A 17,705-nucleotide genomic window follows, 5' to 3' on the forward strand; every position below is an offset into this window, starting at 1 on the left:
GAAAAGAATCCAAACAAGACTACCATCAATAAAAGGTGAATTGGTTCAAAGCCTGGTGGGGCTTGACCGGTTTAAATACATGTGTATGCACGTATTTGACAGCTGATAAACTTCATACTTACGCAATGTTAGTGAGAGAAAAAAATCATTTGAAAGATTTTTTTTTTTTTTTTTTTTTAAATAAAAGGACAAAGGCAAAACACATTACATGTGCAATGCTGAGGTTGCTGAACATGACGGAGAAAGCCAAAAAGAGAAAAGAGGACACTTTAGCCATCACTAGCACAACATAAAACACGCTAACAATAGCTCACACGCCCCCCCCCCAAAAAAAAAATTCAGGGAATCATTTATATGGACCATTAGAAAAATATCTTCCTGGTAGTAATATCTGCGACACTTCTCTAGAATCTCATCAAAAAATAAATATTAAATTCAGCGCTGCAATTAAAAGCTAATTACTTTTCCTCACACATGCACCCCCCCCCCCAAAAAAAAAATATTAGGAAAGGGGAAACCGCAAACATAAATTAAAAGAAGGAAAATGTTTTGATGCACTTGGCAGCTACGAAAGGGCGACATTTTGCAAGACGGCCAAAGGCTGAGTAAAAAAACAAACATGTTTGTTATTGCTGTTCATTTCCAACGAAATCAATCGTGTCGTACATTGATAAGTGTACACAACCACCATGTGTCCCGGGTATCTGCAAGGTCAACGGCTCAAGGCATCAATAGAAATTGATATATTTAAGTACACTTGGAAACAACAACATAATTCCTGTTTGAAGAGGAAAAAAAACAACCACAAAACACTTAGAGGGTTCTTCGTGACTTAACCTTCCAGGACCATCCACCCATTGCTAAACTCAACCACGCTGTTCCCATGAAACAAATCTAAACCATGAAGAATGAGGGTAAAACCCCAAAACACAACACGCCAGTTCAAACCCTGGCACAAGTATTTTTAGTTCCAATGATTTAGACGCAAATCATTTGACAGTTTCGTACGCAAATAATTGTCCAGACACCAAGCCGTGGCACCAGCTACGACCGGTGAGCTCGACTCTGCTCGATGTGGATCCAAACTCATAAATCACTTGCACGTGCCATCCAACATATTAAAAACACTTGACAAAAATATATATACACATACACATAAATAAATTAAATAGAGCTAAACCCGAGCAAAAGTCCAAACAGGAAGTGCTGTACAATTTTGGGGGTGATTTTCAATTTGAATCACGTAAAAGTTCATTAAAAATATTGCGCATTGTCCCAACTACGACAGTGGACCCTCGGAGTTTGAATGCTTCGTTAGGGGAAAACATTGAAAGTTTGTTCGAGCTACTTTTGGGGAATATAAAATCAAATCGGATGTCATTTCTTTAAGAATAACACACACTCAAATATCGAAAGCACCGTGAAGATGGTCCTTCAAAATCTGATTTTTCATTGTGCTCATGACTACTAGAAATTACATCAAACGGACGCAGGAGTAGCGGAAAATATTTATACTCGTACTTTGCTAAACTATGCAAAATCAGCGACAGCAAAAAGACATGTGGAACATTGGTCCTTATTATAAATTTGTACACATTTGGTGCATTAGACATTAAATATCACATTGGAAGGAAAGTACACTTTTTTCCCCATAACTCCCATGTGCCAATAAACATCCATATGTGACAAATTTAGTTTGTCCCGTAAACCAATGTACGGTATAAATTAGCCTCTTAATTGCTTTTATTGCCAAAAAGTGCGCGTTATTCTTGACAAATTACAGCGCCTGTTACAGTGATTCTCAAATTGTGGTACGAGTACCACTAGGGTGCGCAAGCTCTCTCTAGCGCTACACACAAGAATCAGTGAATGAGATAAAATAATTTAAAACATTTAAACCACGAAAAACAATCAAACAGGATGATCTTATAGCTATGCAAACTATTTCAAATTTGTTTTAAATCCAGGGCAGTACTTTTTTCTTTTTTTAAGCACAGTTGAGTTGTGTTAAATTTAAGTACAATAAACGTGCTTTTAAAAATCTTGGTCTCCGTGGTTTTTGGACTGTACTTCAATGTTGGTCACTACGATGGTGCTTGGAGAGAGAATTTTTTTTGGAGGTGGTACTTGGATTTAAAATAAAATAAAATAAAAAAAATCAAAATGAGAATCAATGATTGATTACACCACTTTTTCTATTATGCCAGATTAAAGTTGTATTTTTTTTTGAGGGGAAGAACATAACCTGCACCAGTTTTAAAAGGCGAACCCGTTCTATCTTAAACTAAACAAATAGGTAGAACCTCCGAGGGTTCACTATACTAGTCTGACTTTTCCCAGAGCTAAAAATCCTCCCAACCCCGCAACGCTTGTCTAACTCTCCCCCAAAACTTGCGACAGGTCACTGAAGTCACAGTCGAACAGGTCAGTGACGCCTGAGTCGTCCTCCAGGCCAAAGTGGTAGTCAGAATTGTGAGGCGGAGACAAATTGATGAAACCATCCAACGGGAGAGGGAGGTTCTCTCCGTGGAGGAAGTCCGTAGCAAAGTCAAAGTCTGCCATGTCCCCCAGGCCTGAGAACGGGTCGTTGTTCAGAAGGGAATCTGCCACAGAAAAAAAAGGGGCAATGATGAAAAACACCACCACAAAATGGGAACTACTACTTAAAAAAAAAATGTCTCATGTGTGATTTGAAAGAATCTGAAAAAGTCCGATGTGTGCAAATTCGAGAAAAAAAAAAAAAAGAAGCGCTGTGAAGTCTGTGGACCAAAGTTGGACAGGGAAATGCAAGAAACATGCAGAAAGTGGAAGAAATACAAATGCAGCAGTCACACAGTAAAAGTCTGGAACTCATGTTTTGAATAGGCTGGTATAAACAGGCAAATAATTCAGTGGGGCTGATTGACGAGTTGAAAATTGAGATCCATATTGTTAATAAAGTGCGTATAAAAGGACCTGAATTAGTTATATGTCTAAAGAAGTTAAAATGAATAAAAATAAATAGTTGTGAAAGATCTGGTTTCCAATCAGTCCACTTGATTATAATTCATTTTGTTCACGATCTCCAAATCTCTTCTGAGATTTGCGATTTTGATAAATCGTTCAGCCCTGGTGTCACGTGTATATCAAAGCAACAGGTGGCGCTCTAAGTCCATTTTAGCCAGCTGTACAAGCCTGTTGTTAAAACATGCAGGTGGTATTTTGAAATTAGAAAAAAGGAAAATCAGATGTGAACTGTTAGCAAAGTGGGCTAAATGTCAATGGAATAAGTGTATAAAATTAAAATTGTTTTAGTTGTGCCAAAGGGATCAAATCATGTCATGCACGGATAAAAATAAGAACAAAAAAATGGAGATGAGAAAACAATTAGCTTTATGAAATCTTAATTATGGGAACTCCCCCCCCCCCTAAGATTCAATTTCAGGCGATCTGAAACACTGTGCACGCACAGACTAAAATGTTAAACCGCTTAAATGCTGTCACGCCAATTCAATTTAACGACTATGAGCATCTGCAAATGCCAAGGTAATGTTTTCCTAAATATTAAAAACAAACTCAAAATTTAATTTAATTAAATTCAGCATTCATCTAAAATTGCAAACGGACACGCATGACTTCCACAACCAAAATGGCTGGAATCTGAGGCGCTAGTTACCACATACCCGTTTCCCCGCCAAACAACAGCGACGAGGATTCTGGCTGAGATGCTGCCGTCACCGTGGACGACGTGGACACAGGGGATGACAACGCCACTTCCAAAATTGAAGAGTTTTTGTCTTTGCTCGGTGTCGAACAGCTGTCTCGTGCATGCGCAGGGGAGTCGGCGCTCGTTTTCGAGGGACTACTTCCAGTCACGGGGCTGCAAACCCCCGAGCTGTCGTCTGGGCAGAGGAAAACGTCGATGGGACCTTGTGTGCTCTTCAGCGACACCTGGTAACCCTGAGAGTTGCACAAAGGTGACTTTTTGCGGATGTGAATTTTTTGACAATGCGTTTTGATGAAATATAAGGGCGCCTACCTCGCTAGGGTCGGAGACTTGCATTTGTGTCTCTGGCGGAGGTCCGATCACCATGACTAACTGGTCCAGGGTATCAAACGATGACCTCAAATCCTGACAGCGCACGTAGCCCAACGTGACAGACAACCATTAAGGATCACAATGCTCAGAGGACTCACTCGAATTTTGGCTTGGTTGGGAGCTGACAATCACGAGAAACGCAAACAATGCAGAATGGCCATCACCAATAAGCACAACGTTTCGGAAAGTTGACCAGAAATAACAAAAATAAATGTTAGGTGAACATCAACTCTGGTTGCTGCAGTACCACACAAGTCACCAATTCTCGGCATTTAGTGACAAGTAGAGCATAAGGTAAGAGTGTCCAAACTGTTTCATTTCATGGCCACATATAGAAAATGGAAGAATGCAACGGCCATTTGAAGATTCTTTGACTTTAATTTGAAAGTCAAACGCGAGTCAAAAGGATATTTCTTGTTCTGCGGCTCCTCTGTCAGCAGTCTGAGCTGAAGATTACATTTGGAGATGAGAGTGTCCAGCTCCTGCTCCGCTGCGGTCAGGTCGCGCACTTCCTTCCGCAGCTCCTGCTGGATGGCGACCGACGCCCCGTCTACACGGTTCCCGCTGCGAAGGAAGAGCAAGCATGAGCTCTTTTCTGTACACTATGTTGACATCTAAAGTTAGCCGCGCACAGAGCGACGCGGCTGAACTGGGCGAACCAATTACAGCTGACGACTGACACTCAAACCTTTACCTGGTACTGTGATCAGGTTTTATGCAGTTAATTCAAATATTGATCATCCATGAGAATGATTTTGCTTTTCAGTTCTTAAGAGTGTGATTGTAAAAAAAAAACACAAAAAAAAACATTGGACGTATATTTAAAAGTAACAACACAATTCAGGTTCATCTTGGAAATTCCCCCAAAAGTCAAAAGGTAGCTACGCTTGGTGCTTGGAAACAGAATTTGCATGGACGGATCATGTGACATAACCCGGCATTTCGATTGGCGGCAAACATCTCCGCAGTTCATTCACTCGCAATTTGGCATTTCAAATCAGCAAAAAATTCTGAAGTAGTTGAAGAAGACCTGGAACTCATGAACATTTGTTGCAGGACCACAGTCACTGCACTGTGTGACTCATATGTTCATTTTGGGTTCAGCCGCATCGCTCGGTATGCGGCCGGCTCAATGACAACATTCATTAACAGACCACCCGTTGTTAAGAACTTTGCCTTCCACTGATTCTCTACTCACAGCCACTGGATGTGATTCTTGGACTTTTTGGAAATGAGCTGGATCCCTTCCAGGACGTTGGTTATGTCGTAGATGCGGCGCTTCTGGACATCCAGGACCTGCGAGGCCCAGTTCAGGTCCACTACGCCGTCAGCTGACTGCGACAGGAGGTCCAGAAAGCGCTTGGTGGTCAAGTTCAAGGAGGTGTCATAGCGAGACTTCTCCGTACTAATCCGAGGAACTGGGAGGAGAAGGAGCACGAAACGCCAACATGATGACTCTCTAGACAAGCGGATATTCCACCTGAAATATTCTAATTCCGTCTCAATTGAATTTGATTGACATTAAATGTACCTATTGGGATAGTTCAGTGGAAGTGGGGTGAATAGTTAAGGCAATAATGACCCAATGAAAATCATGGCTATCGTGTCTACCTCACAATTCTGGGGTTTGGGCATCAAATCATTGCCAAAATGCGCTTGTTAGGTTCAAAGCTAAATAGTCCACAGGCATGAATGCGAGTGTGAATGGTGGGGCGTGAAATGTACGGCCGGTCACAAATTGATGTACATGTGTCGAATAGAAGTTACAATTGAAGATAGAAAAAAACTCGACACAAAATACAGTCGAGAAATTCCAATCGTAATTTTTTGCCGCTGATCTCTTCTTAGAATTGTCTATTACCTAATATGGGGCATGTGTGGATTGCCTTTCTGACGCATGCTTGTTAAAAGAAAAGACAAGTCACATATTTCACTGTTCGTGGGGGTCGTCATCTAACGACAGAGTTCAGCTCGAATGAAGTGGGAGTTCTCAAAATATCAATTCATTTGATAATCTATTAGTTATTTTGTATTTTTTTTTTTAAAGATAGAGGAAACATCCTAATGCAAATGTCACCTATATTTTGTTGTTGTCTGCAACCCACGTTTGGGTTACGAACAATCAGTTGAGACTCATTACTTAGGTCCAAATGATGCCTTTCCAATCTTGGTGGATGCTTCTCATAATTACAGAAAGTCTGTTTCTTAACGGACTTCAACCAAGTGTGAATGAACACATTTGAACTGATGTGAAGAATAAGTTTGAGTGTGTGTGTACCTCTGGGAGGGGCAGGTGTGGAGGGCGGCGCGTGGCCTGAAGACGGCCGGGTCGTACTAACATACTGATGGTCGCTGTCCAGGTCCAATTTCCTTTTAACCTGAGAAAATGCAAAAGGGAAAAATAATGAGGTGGGGCATAAGACAAGGCAAACGTTCCAAAAAAGGACACTTGACGCAAAAAGAGACTTTATGGGAATAAATTATGGGCTCGTAAAATGAAAAATTGGCTCTTAAGTAAACATTTAAGCACAAATCTAACTAAAACAATCAGATTTTATGCAAGTAGAGCGCTTCCTTGACAGATGAGTGCTCCAATTTACAAGGTTGCATCTTTTTCTTTTTTTTGGTGAGCCAAAATTTTAGACACGATTGAGCTCGAGATACGCCGAGTGAAGTGGAGCAAATGAGGTACTGTAACGTAGTCGGACATTAAGCTTTGTGGTTGCCCTGTCACAAGCAACCAACAAAGTATATAGTCATGATGTAATACGCTAAGTTTTAATTATTATTTCAGATTTGTTTTGTATTGTTTAAGGTATGTGGTGGCCTGACAGTGCCATGCTGGCTCAGAGCCACCCAGCCACCATTAACATTCGACCCTGTGTGATGCCATCACATTTGGGGAAGGAGAGTTGGCTATTTTGCTAGGACCTCTGCTAGGACGTCTGCTTAGGAAAAATTCCCTAGCTTAACTTCTCAGGGAAAGTCACCAGAAACCTTCCAAAAATGCTCCACTTTTTATAACTCACGCAGTATGTGACCGTGACAATATATGGACAGATGTCTCAACCCTGCCACAAGGGCTTTACCACACCCTCGTCCCACAAATCCTCACCGACGCTCTCGCCAGTGCTGGCCTTCTCTTGTCTTGGAAGGCCACATCAGCGGATCCCTGTGGGGTAGCAAACAGCAAGATTTCACCCGTGCTGGAGGGGGCGGTGTCCGGGTGGAGTCCCTCATTGCTGGGGCTGGTGATGATGACTATCTGGTGGTCCTGACCCAGAGTGACACCACCAGAGTTGAGCAAAGTCTCAAAGTCAGCCAATAGATCCTCTGACGTGTGGCCTGTTATCAGAGTCTCTGACATGGCAGGGGTCTCTCACAGTTTGCTGTCACAACGAGATGCACACTGACTCAACAAGCCCTCCACTTGTAAGGTCCTCTTTGTGAATAAGAGGCCGCGTGATCGTTTGCCTTCAAGTGTTCTTGAGCAACTTGTGGACACTTTTTGGAGAAGTTCCTCATGAGTGTATGACACCCATAATGCAATCCTACCGAGTGAAACCGCAAGACGGGGTGTCCTACCAAATGTAGTTTGAACAAAAATAAGGCCAAATGCGTACCAGCTTGGAAAGCCAAAGTGGCGATTAAGCACACAATGCGACCGAGGCAGTAAAAACAGCAGAAGGACAGCGAGCTAGCATGCTAACCTTTTGTTTTCACCTGCGGTTGCCAGCACGAGACCAGGCCCCGTTAAAAAGCATGCTAACGAGGAGCTAGCTGATTGTAGGGACGATACAAAAAGTGCACCAACACGAGGACAAAGTCACTGTTTACGTTTTGGGGGCAATAACGCAACGCCGGACACCGCAGTGAGTTGAATGAGATGACGCGTAAAACTTTACTGCAGTTTTCCAGAAAGGGTCGAAAGCGCTGAGCAACAATAATAATACAGTTGCCTTCACCTCTACCAAAAATATTCCGTTATGTTCGGACCATTATAAGCAAGCATGCGTTGAGTGAGACATTAATAAATGACGTCCTATATGGGAACATACAGTAAGTCATATTAGCATGCTAGCGGTGTCATTAGCCCCAACCCCCTCGGTTTGTTGGGGCATGCGGGAAGCTGTCCGACTAAAGTGCAGATTAAAAAAAAGCAAATAAAGCCTCCCGTAAATGAGTGGATCCGCCAAATCAGCATCTACTATTCTACAGGCAGCTCACGGTGGGTACGGTCCATTCCTAAAAGCGTCTTCGCTGCCCGCTTGTCCTCCGTAATTGTTGTTATTGTCCCAGCTGATCAAGATCCAAACAAGGATGGGACACTTTTCGCGCGAAATCTTTTTTGCCGCGAAACTGACACGTGTGCGTGTCTGGGGGCTCCCATTGGTCGAGAAACTGAGTACTCAGCAAGACGAATCAAGCGCTCTATGATTGGTGGATTTTATTGTCTGTCATTTTATCGATCGCAGATCTGTCGATACAAAGACGCGTTATAATGTCACCCAGTGGCATACATTTGACCCCAACATTTGACCAAAATAGATATCAATGTATGCTTTCAAAAATATACATTACATGTCGAAATTTAATTTAAATTTACGCCGTTTTCTGGATATTTTCGGTTTCATTTTCGAAAACAAAATTAATAAATGGATGGAGTTCTGTCACGACCATGTTTCCGGTCTTACTAAGTTTTACTTAAATGTCAACCAGTCGCCTGCTTGTCCCCGATATTAGGGTTAGAGTTTTGCCACACATTGACAGTAGTGGGAGCGCGTTCCAATCAAGCAGACTCTACTAGTCAAATACCGATCGCCCAGTCGAGGAACTGCAAGATGGCGCAGGCTATATTTGAGGTACTTGAAGGTAAGAATAATTATTTGTTAACAGCTATGTAACTACAAACTGAAGCGTTCTGTTGTGCATATGACGTCAATGTGATTTATTGGCAGAATTCTACAATGCATTATACCCAGCGCAAAATCATATTTGGCTTATGTTTTGGTCACAATAACACGTAGAATCGAGTGCAAAAATAATAAAAGATGTAGTTTATGCGTAAATTGAATGCTGGATGAGACGCTTCCACACAAATTGTATTTTAAACAGTACGGGATAAATTACGTGCAATTCTATAAGTGTACTTAGTTCCTCGTGAGGTTTTATTATCATGTCTATGGTTTAGTCATCCGATTATTTGTACGGTAGTAAATAAATATACAATGTACATATGAAGGCATAAATACATCTGATGGGCATGATTTGAAATGACACGTCATGCCTGATGGTGAACTAGACTGTCATTTATTTTTAAGTGATGAGCCAATGCATGCAATCAAAAATCAAATTACCAAGTTTGACTTTCCTCTCCAGGCATGGACAATCAGACAGTACTGGCGGTCCAGTCATTGCTGGACGGCCAAGGAGGTGTTCCTGACCCTAACAACCAAAATGTCCCCGGGACGCCGGCTATCCAGTCTATGGGTTTGTGAATAAGCAGCCTTTCTGCATTCCTATGAATCTGACTTCTTTAGAGCAGTGATTCCCAACCTGTGCACCACAGAACATTCCTGTTCCAATGAGATTTTACTTAGTATTATTTATTGCAAATAATTTCTTTATTTTTCTTCTCACAGATGATGAAGATGTGTTCTTGTGCGGGAAGTGTAAGAAGCAGTTTAATTCCCTGCCAGCCTTTATGGCACACAAACGGGAACAGTGTCAGTCAAGTGCCCCCTCCCTGTCCACTGTGTCTTTGGCCTCCACCAATGCCTACACACCGGTTCCCTCCATCACTTCAGGACCTCAAACTAATGCCAACAGGCAGGTGAGAGGACAACGTGAATCAAGATAGATATAACATATACATTTAAAACACAAATTGCTTCAGCAGCACAAAAGTGCAACTTTTTTATCATGGCATTTCAACTGAGGCTAAGTGATTTGGATAATGGATGGATGAATCACTACAATTTTGACAGATCAATTAGTGTTCTGGGAATAAAATGACCTGGGTGAATGAGAATATTCAACGGCACATTTAAAATAACAAAAAAAAACAAAAACAAGACGATGATGGGATATTTTTTTATTTATGAAAAAGCAGGAGTGAACAATATTTCCACACCAGATGTACCAACAACAGAAATCAGGTATCCAAGAACTATAGAAACAGAATGCTGCTTCACTTTGTTTAGGTGATGAAAGCCTCCCTGATGGAGGTATTTCTGGACTCTTATCCTACGTAACTAAAAAAAAAAGTTGTCTTCCATGTGTTGTTGTGTCTATCCTGCAGGTGTCCACCTACATCACAGTCCCACCCTCCCCTCTTACACACACGCTGGTCCAAGGCAACGTGCTAGTCAGTGATGACATTCTTATGTCTGCCATCTCAGCTTTCACCTCCATTGACCAGCCAATGACCGCCATGCAGACGCCCATCCAGGTAACGCAACATGACTAGTCCATTTTCGTTCCATTTTACTAAACTGGCACAGTTTTGCTATAACTTCATTGTTTGTCTTCTAGAGTAACCCAAGCATACACGCGACTGGTGTATCGTATCTTCAGCACCACCACCATCATCATCATCATCACCACCAACAGCAGCAGCCCTCTCACACGCTTTCTCCGAGCCAGACGCCAGCCCACCCGCTGCCAGCAGGACAACCCAGCCAACAGCCTCTCACCTCTTCGCTTGTCCCCGCCAGCCACAGCAACTCGGTTGTTCAGGTCTACAGCACACTGCCCCATATGGTCGGTGGTGGTAATGCAGAGATTCACGCTCTGAATCTGCATCCATTCCAACCTGCGCAAGTGAGTAGAGAATAATGGTGTTTAATCTGTTCACGTGGGCTAACTGTGTGCTAGACTTACTTTTTACAATATTAGGTACAGCTTGGAACCAAAACTAGCCTTGAATACTGAAAAATAGTCAAGTAATTGATGCCAACCTGCTAAAAATATTTCCAATTGCCTATATTACATTAATATTGCACTGTGTCTGATGAGTTGAAATCGAAGCACTATCATCTCTCATAATTTGTCTCCTTTTAATATATATCAAAGACATAAATTGTTATTGTGGTGAAGGGCTGCAAAACTGCAATTTATAAAATTGTCCCATTAGACTGAGAACCTACTTTATATACTCCAATTTTTGAAAATAAAAATCAAGAAGTTGTTCAGTGGTGTAGTTGCGGTTACCTACAATCAGGCATTTTTAGACAATGATAATCACAGTGATGTTTTCATGTTACACAAACAAATGAAGTATAATTTCATTGATTAAGTGTAACAAATTTTGAGTGAATTATTTGTTGTTGTTATGACAATCTTATATTGCATAGGTGCCCAGTCAGTGTGTGGAGAGTCAATCGTTCACCACGCCTCCCGTCTACAGTCCGGGTAAGCTGGGCATCAAAACGAAGACGTGCAGTATTACAACCAACACAACGGAGTTGGGCGAGTGTGAGAAACCCATTGGCCCCAAACGGACGAGAAGTAGCAAAAAAAGCTCAGATGGAGTCATAGGTGTGTTGGGGGAGGGGTTATAATTGTTTTTTTATTTTTTGGGACTAAGTGTCCTTTTGTAAAATACTACTGTTTATTTAGAGGCCTTTATTTGTGCAAAAAGCATTTTAATGTCGATCCTAATTAGGGTCCACGGGTGCACTGGAACCTGTCCCAGTTGACTTTTGGCAAGAAGTAGGGTAACTTGGACCGGTCACCAAGCAAACTAGTAGCATATAATTAAGACTTATAATAGAAATAATATACGGTATATTGACTTATTCATTTATCCAGTAACTGACTGTTGTAGTGGTTCACATCCTTGAAGTCCGTGCAGGCAGTGTGGATGGATTTTCATTTGTCCCCATGTTGTGCTGAACACAATATACTAAAATATGGTAAATAATGTCCAGTAATACAGACAAATCTAGTATTTTATTATAAATGCATCATCATACTGGTATGTTTTGGAAATTTACTATCAAATTTGTTTCTTTTTTTTTTTTACAAGGGCTCCGGATTGTGGAAACGAGATTTAAAACCCCACTATTATTAATTTGCTAATACTGTCTACTGTATTCCTCCCACAAAAATCAGGTGGTATCAGATGTTAGAGTCAAGTTAATTTTGATGAACTTGTGGTGTCATTTGTTATTCTGCGGGGAAAGAAGAACATTTGAGGTTGAGATTTTATTTGTGGATGGCGCATCTGGACCTTATTTGAAGTAAGGTGTCTTTTTGAGCAGACGCCACTTTTTGAGGAATACTGAACTGTTAAAATTACCACTGATGCTGCTGTAAAAAATTTGAACACCTTCCATAAACATCCTAAAAATTTACCACACCAACCGGTGAATTATGTAAATTTTTAACTGTGGTTGAAAGTTTGCTACTTTTGCTTTTCCTCAGCAGAGTCGCTGAAATCCAAAGGGCCAAAGCTGAAGTGTAATTTCTGTGACAAAATTTTCTCCAAAAACTTTGATCTTCAGCAGCACATTAGGAGGTGAGGTATTCATCTAAGGATGTGCTCTTATTACTGAAAAATCTCACTTTCTCGCAACTTTGTGCTCTTATTTATTTTTTTTGCAGCCACACAGGAGAGAAACCATTTCAGTGTATCGTTTGTGGTCGAGCCTTTGCCCAAAAGTCCAATGTGAAGAAACACATGCAGACACACAAGGTCCTCAGTGATTTGTCAGTACTCTACCACAATTGTCGTAACGTGCAGTGGTGTCCAACTACTCGACATCATACCACAAGCTACATATTTTTGTTGTTCAGTCCTACGAGCTATGAAAGTAATGTAATCCAACACCAGTTATGTCGAGACACCAGCTGTCTTTTGTCATTAAGGTGTGGCCGATGGGCGTGGCCAGCACAGTGTCAAGGCTGCCAATCACTGTAAAGGTTGTGCCGATGTCAGCCAATGAGGAGGCCAGCGGAGATCAGCAGCAGCAGTGTGAACAGGAGGAGGTGGACCCCCAGCACCAGCCAATGGAGGAGGACGATGCAGCCCCAATGGGTACAATTCAACCGCTTTAATTCAGGCCATCACTTATATTTCATATAATGCAAACTAGAATGTCATTCAGAAATATACAAATATACGTTCAGCAGAGGTGGCAAAGTGTATTCACCGTACTGTAGTCTCTACAAAGTAAGGAGTAGAAAATAAGTAGAGTAACCAAGTATTTGAACTTCATTACGTCCATTGTTACTTTGGTCATCATTAACAACAGTAATGCTCATAAACGACAGGTTTGGCCACAGAAACTCCAAGGGAAGCGGAGGAAAGCGTGCCAGAGGTCCGGGCTGACGTTGAGGGCGCTTGTGGCGAGTCCGCGGCCTTTCAACCTCAGAATCAAGAGGGTACGGCTCAGACGAAACAGATTGTGGTGGTTGACAGCTCCTACCAGTGCCAGTTCTGTTCAAGCAAGTTCAAGACCTACTTCCAGCTCAAGTCCCACATGACCCAACACAAGGGGGAGCAGGTGAGCTCCCGTAATGGGAGTTGAAATAAAAAAACTAATAATAATAATAATAATCGTTACCTGTTCACAGTTGGCTATCTACAAATTTACACTTTGTGGTATTTGCAGTTTAAACTTTTAACAGACAATTCTATATATTGTTAAAGGGGCTTCAGTTACTGTTTTTCTTTCCATGTTCAGATCAATGAGTAGTGTCACTTTCTCTGTCAGGTTTACAAGTGTGTGCTCAAGTCCTGCTCCCAGACCTTCCAGAAACTAGATCAGTTCCTGGAGCACATCAGGACTCACCAGGAGCAGCTGACCTATCGCTGTCACCTCTGCAGCAAGGTGTTCCCCTCTCTGTTTGAACTGGGAGTCCACCAGTACTCCCATTGCTTCTGCCCACAGCAGAACACACGCAAGGAAACCACATTGTACAGGTTAGTATACCTGTATGAAGGTCATTGTGACTGTTTCTGGTTCATTCTACCCGTCCATTGCAACAAAAATTAACACTAATGACCTCAACAAATACGGTTTTGTGTTAATACTTGTCAGTTTGTCTAACTACAATATTTAATATATCAGCTACCGTGATGTACTACATATATCAAGTGCTTTTTATGATCGGCAGGTATTCTTCAAAGTGAGGTTTTCATTAAGTTAAGGGGAAGTCAAGAGAAACATTTTCAAATTATGTTCTATGCGCGGCCCACTAGTTTAAACACGTTACTTTTGCCTCATATTGTGTTTGTGGAACATGAATTAAGCAACACAGTCTACATGTTTTTTGTTTTTACCCATTTTGCCACTTGATGTCAACTGAGAATGACATCACAGTTGCTCAGAGCGCGGCTCACCTGTTTTCTGAGTTCCATCATTTTCAGTCGATAGGAAGTGGCAAAAATGGCTGTCCTCTGAGATGGATTAAAAATAGGTGGATTTTGCTGCTTAATTCATACTCCACAAACACAAAAGAAAATACCGTGTGTAGACGATGGGGGCCGCATTGAATGTATTATTGTAAAGGATGTTGACTTCTCTTTTAAGCAATTTAGATCATAGAATCACCCATAGAATAAGTCACAGGTGACGAACAGTTTAAGCCTTGGCGATCCGCCTTTCTGAGTGTTTTTATTTTCTGCTTGTCTTCAGGTGTGTCAAATGTCAAAGCAGATATTCTACTCAAGAAGCTCTGGAACAACATCTACTGACTGCCTCTCACAACTTTCCATGCCCGCACTGTCAAAAGGTATCTCACGCACACACTTCACTCACTCTTTTTTTTCTTCCATTCTAAGATTGCAATATTATCATTATTGTATCATCGGTAGAGCCACTAAACGGCTGTCATTAACTTTGCTATGACAGCTTGAGCACAAAAAACGCTGCCTGAACTGCAGACATGGCACCAAGTTGGAGCTTTAAATTTCAACACTGATCCAAAAAGGATGTTGGAACGGTGGAGGAACAAAAAAAAAAAATCTCATTTATTATTTTTTCTGAAAAATGTTTAACAGTCGCAGAATCTCTTACCTTGCTGACAGTTTCATCCGTCACTCCAGCCTTCGTCAGAGCTGTCACCGCTTCTTGTGTGACGCGTCTAAAAACAGCTTATCGGGTTGAGAAACCTTCAAAATAGAAGTTCCCCCACCCGATTAAGTCTGCTTTCCAGCCCTCCGCCGTTGTTGAAGGATGGCGTCCCAGGGCATGTATGCCTCCTTGTCGCTGTTCTTAAAATGACAAGCTGAACGCCATAGCTGAAGAAACATCTGATATTTGTTGACAAGAGGAGAATGCTGCTCGCTAGAGGGGGGAGAAAGAAAAGTTAGAAGAAATGGACTGAAAGCTTGTTGACCTTGTGTGCACTGCGCTCCTCAGGTGTTCCCGTGCGAGAGGTACTTCAGGCGCCATCTGCCCACTCATGGTGTTGGAGGGAGGTTCAAGTGTCACATCTGCAAGAAGGTCTTCAAGACAGAACACTATCTCAAGTTACACACGAGGATTCACTCAGGTGTGTAAGAGGTCTGAAGACGGAGAGATCACGATCACATTTTTGCAGGCACTTGTTGAATTTAACTGAAAAACTAGCTTTTTCAAGACAATGGGGGGGGGGGGGAGGGGAGACAGTATTTAGCCACACTGACCAGGCTGTTTTTGTTTTGAAAGGCCAAACTATGGGCTAAATGCTGGCTAACACGTGACTCGATGCTCATTTATTAAGGCAACGCGGTGAGTTCAATGCTTCTCCATTCTCCAGGGGAAAAGCCATACAAATGTTCCGTGTGTGAAGCCACTTTCAACAGGAAGGATAAAGTCAAGCGCCACATGCTCATCCATGAACCCTTCAAAAAATACAAGTGTCCTTTCAGGTGAGGGTAATAAAAAACAAAAATTTTTTTTAACCCACTGCCTTCATTTGACTTTTTCTTCAAATAGGACTCATGTAGGATGCACCAAAGAATTCAACAGACCCGACAAGCTAAAGGCACACATTCTCTCTCATTCAGGTCAGTCTTTGAGTCTACTCTATGACAGTACTTCGATATGTAGTTTAACTGAGTTAAACATGAAAGAACACAAAGAAACCAACACAGCTGCAAAAACAAGTACCTACAAACACAATTTCAATGATGTTGGGACATTGTGTACGGTTAAACATAAATAACTTTAATTTGATTTTAATTGCTTTGCGACCAGGAATTTTCCTAACAGTTATTCCATTGCTCTAAGCACCTTGAAATCACTCCACCAACACCTCTCCTATCGGGTACGCCGTCTGACATCACCGTGAGTTGAACATTTTTCAACTTAAGGCATGGCGCGACAACAAACTCCCACCTCGAACATCGTCACACTTTCACAGCACATGAATGGATTCATCGACAGCGTTCTGCTCAGTGCAGTGTGAAAATGGATTGGGTTAATTGCAATTTGAAATGACTAAATTGGTCATAACAAAATTAAACTCTCAAATCAAGGTATCATTGTTCTGACAAACTGAAAAATGATGCATAAGAAATTTTACCTATTTGCTTGACAATATGATCTGCTGGCAACCCCCCCCCCCCCATTAAGATAATTTCTTCGATGTCTTTTACCTCCAGGCATCAAGCCCTTCAAGTGTCTGTTCTGTCAGAAGGCATTCAGTCGCAGGGCTCACATGCTCGAACACCAGCAATCGCACACGGACAATTATCGCTTTCGGTGCTCAGCCTGCAACAAAGGCTTCTCCAGACAGAGTTATTATAGAGACCACAAATGTTCAGGAGCTGGGAACGGCAAGACACACGACAGTGATACCGTAGAGGAAGACGTGGAACGGGACGAGCGAGTGGAGACACGAAGCTGTGGTCGGTTTACGAGGCAAGAGGGGAGAGAAAGGATCGGCAGACACGAGGCGAGGGAAGACAGCCAGGAGGAGGTGGGAACAGACGCGGAAGACGGCGAGCGGGATTCAACAGATGAATGCGGGCAAGCGACGTCTGCCATGGCCGACATCCAAGTTGAAGGTCTTGAAGGGGATGCATCACAGTAGATATCTAGAATCACTCTTGAACCGGTTTCTTCCTACGCTGTTTGGGGATTTTGATCATCAATGAGGAAATATTGATGAGCTGTCCAATTCATATTTTGTTTTATATTAAAACATTAAAAAATAAAATTATAAATACTTTTAAACAATGAGCACATTTTCATTTATCCTCTTGTCTTTGCAAATGAAAGTGCCTGTTTTTTCTGCTACATGGGCAGGACAGGAACTCCGTTTAAACACATGCACAGACATTTTATTGCAAGGGAATTTTTTTTTTTTTTATTGTTTTTCCAGGTCATCTTCCGGGTGACTTTAATTGAATTACAATGAAATTAGCTGGAAATACATAAAGACATAAAATCAGTTCTTGATATTAAGCCCATTTTCCAAATACGCAAAACACATCTGAAGCGAGTGCTAAACAAAAGAGGACATCTCTTGACCGCAAGCATTCCTAGTCGTCCTCTGTGCATTAAAAAAAAAGTTATACCCTTTCAAAAAAAAAAAAAAAGTGAGGGGAGGCAAACTTTTGTTTTTTTAACTTCCATGTCACCTTAGGGGCTCCGTAGTCATCTTCAGGTTATATTAACAAATTGTTACCGTC

General features: G+C 41.7%; 2 protein-coding genes across 5 annotated transcripts; one reads left to right on the plus strand and one right to left on the minus strand.

The window, feature by feature from the left end:
* Positions 1–608: 608 nt before the first annotated feature.
* Positions 609–8,392, minus strand: e2f1 (E2F transcription factor 1). Its single transcript, XM_088292305.1, has 7 exons — positions 7,194–8,392; positions 6,357–6,456; positions 5,277–5,496; positions 4,490–4,642; positions 4,019–4,133; positions 3,663–3,939; positions 609–2,603 (listed from the first exon to the last, which is right to left on the minus strand). Exons 1-7 carry the CDS (start codon positions 7,443–7,445, stop codon positions 2,374–2,376), a joined length of 1,347 nt encoding a protein of 448 aa, XP_088148431.1. The 5' UTR covers positions 7,446–8,392; the 3' UTR covers positions 609–2,373.
* Positions 8,393–8,816: 424 nt separating this feature from the next.
* Positions 8,817–17,234, plus strand: znf341 (zinc finger protein 341). Of its 4 annotated transcripts, none has more exons than XM_088292240.1 (16): positions 8,817–8,950; positions 9,458–9,568; positions 9,721–9,911; positions 10,380–10,529; positions 10,613–10,900; positions 11,434–11,617; positions 12,506–12,599; positions 12,686–12,776; positions 12,950–13,118; positions 13,367–13,587; positions 13,798–14,006; positions 14,722–14,818; positions 15,448–15,580; positions 15,827–15,938; positions 16,006–16,076; positions 16,674–17,234. In XM_088292240.1, the coding sequence occupies exons 1-16, from the start codon at positions 8,920–8,922 to the stop codon at positions 17,102–17,104; spliced, it is 2,583 nt and encodes an 860-aa protein (XP_088148366.1). In that variant the 5' UTR covers positions 8,817–8,919; the 3' UTR covers positions 17,105–17,234. The 4 variants fall into 4 exon arrangements, with proteins under 4 accessions (XP_088148366.1, XP_088148367.1, XP_088148364.1 ...); XM_088292241.1 differs by having other exon boundaries at positions 12,509–12,599; XM_088292238.1 differs by having other exon boundaries at positions 13,355–13,587; positions 16,674–17,233.
* The last annotated feature ends 471 nt before the right edge of the window (positions 17,235–17,705 follow it).

This window comes from Idiotropiscis lumnitzeri, chromosome 3 (assembly GCF_059441095.1).
Source record: "Idiotropiscis lumnitzeri isolate Australia: NSW breed Sydney's pygmy pipehorse chromosome 3, RoL_Ilum_1.0, whole genome shotgun sequence".
Classification (NCBI taxonomy): Eukaryota; Metazoa; Chordata; class Actinopteri; order Syngnathiformes; family Syngnathidae; genus Idiotropiscis; species Idiotropiscis lumnitzeri.

Excerpts from the sequence above, each read along its gene's own strand:
- znf341 (XM_088292238.1), top strand. The coding sequence starts at position 8,920 with ATGGCGCAGGCTATATTTGAGGTACTTGAAG. Across the intron at positions 12,600-12,685 it reads CTTCAGCAGCACATTAGGAG|CCACACAGGAGAGAAACCAT; the intron begins GTGAGGTATTCA and ends TTTTTTTTGCAG. Across the intron at positions 13,588-13,797 it reads CCCAACACAAGGGGGAGCAG|GTTTACAAGTGTGTGCTCAA; the intron begins GTGAGCTCCCGT and ends TTTCTCTGTCAG.
- e2f1 (XM_088292305.1), bottom strand. The coding sequence starts at position 7,445 with ATGTCAGAGACTCTGATAACAGGCCACACGTCAGAGGATCTATTGGCT. Across the intron at positions 6,457-7,193 it reads CAGCACTGGCGAGAGCGTCG|GTTAAAAGGAAATTGGACCT; the intron begins GTGAGGATTTGT and ends GCATTTTCTCAG. Across the intron at positions 5,497-6,356 it reads CACACCTGCCCCTCCCAGAG|TTCCTCGGATTAGTACGGAG; the intron begins GTACACACACAC and ends TTCTCCTCCCAG.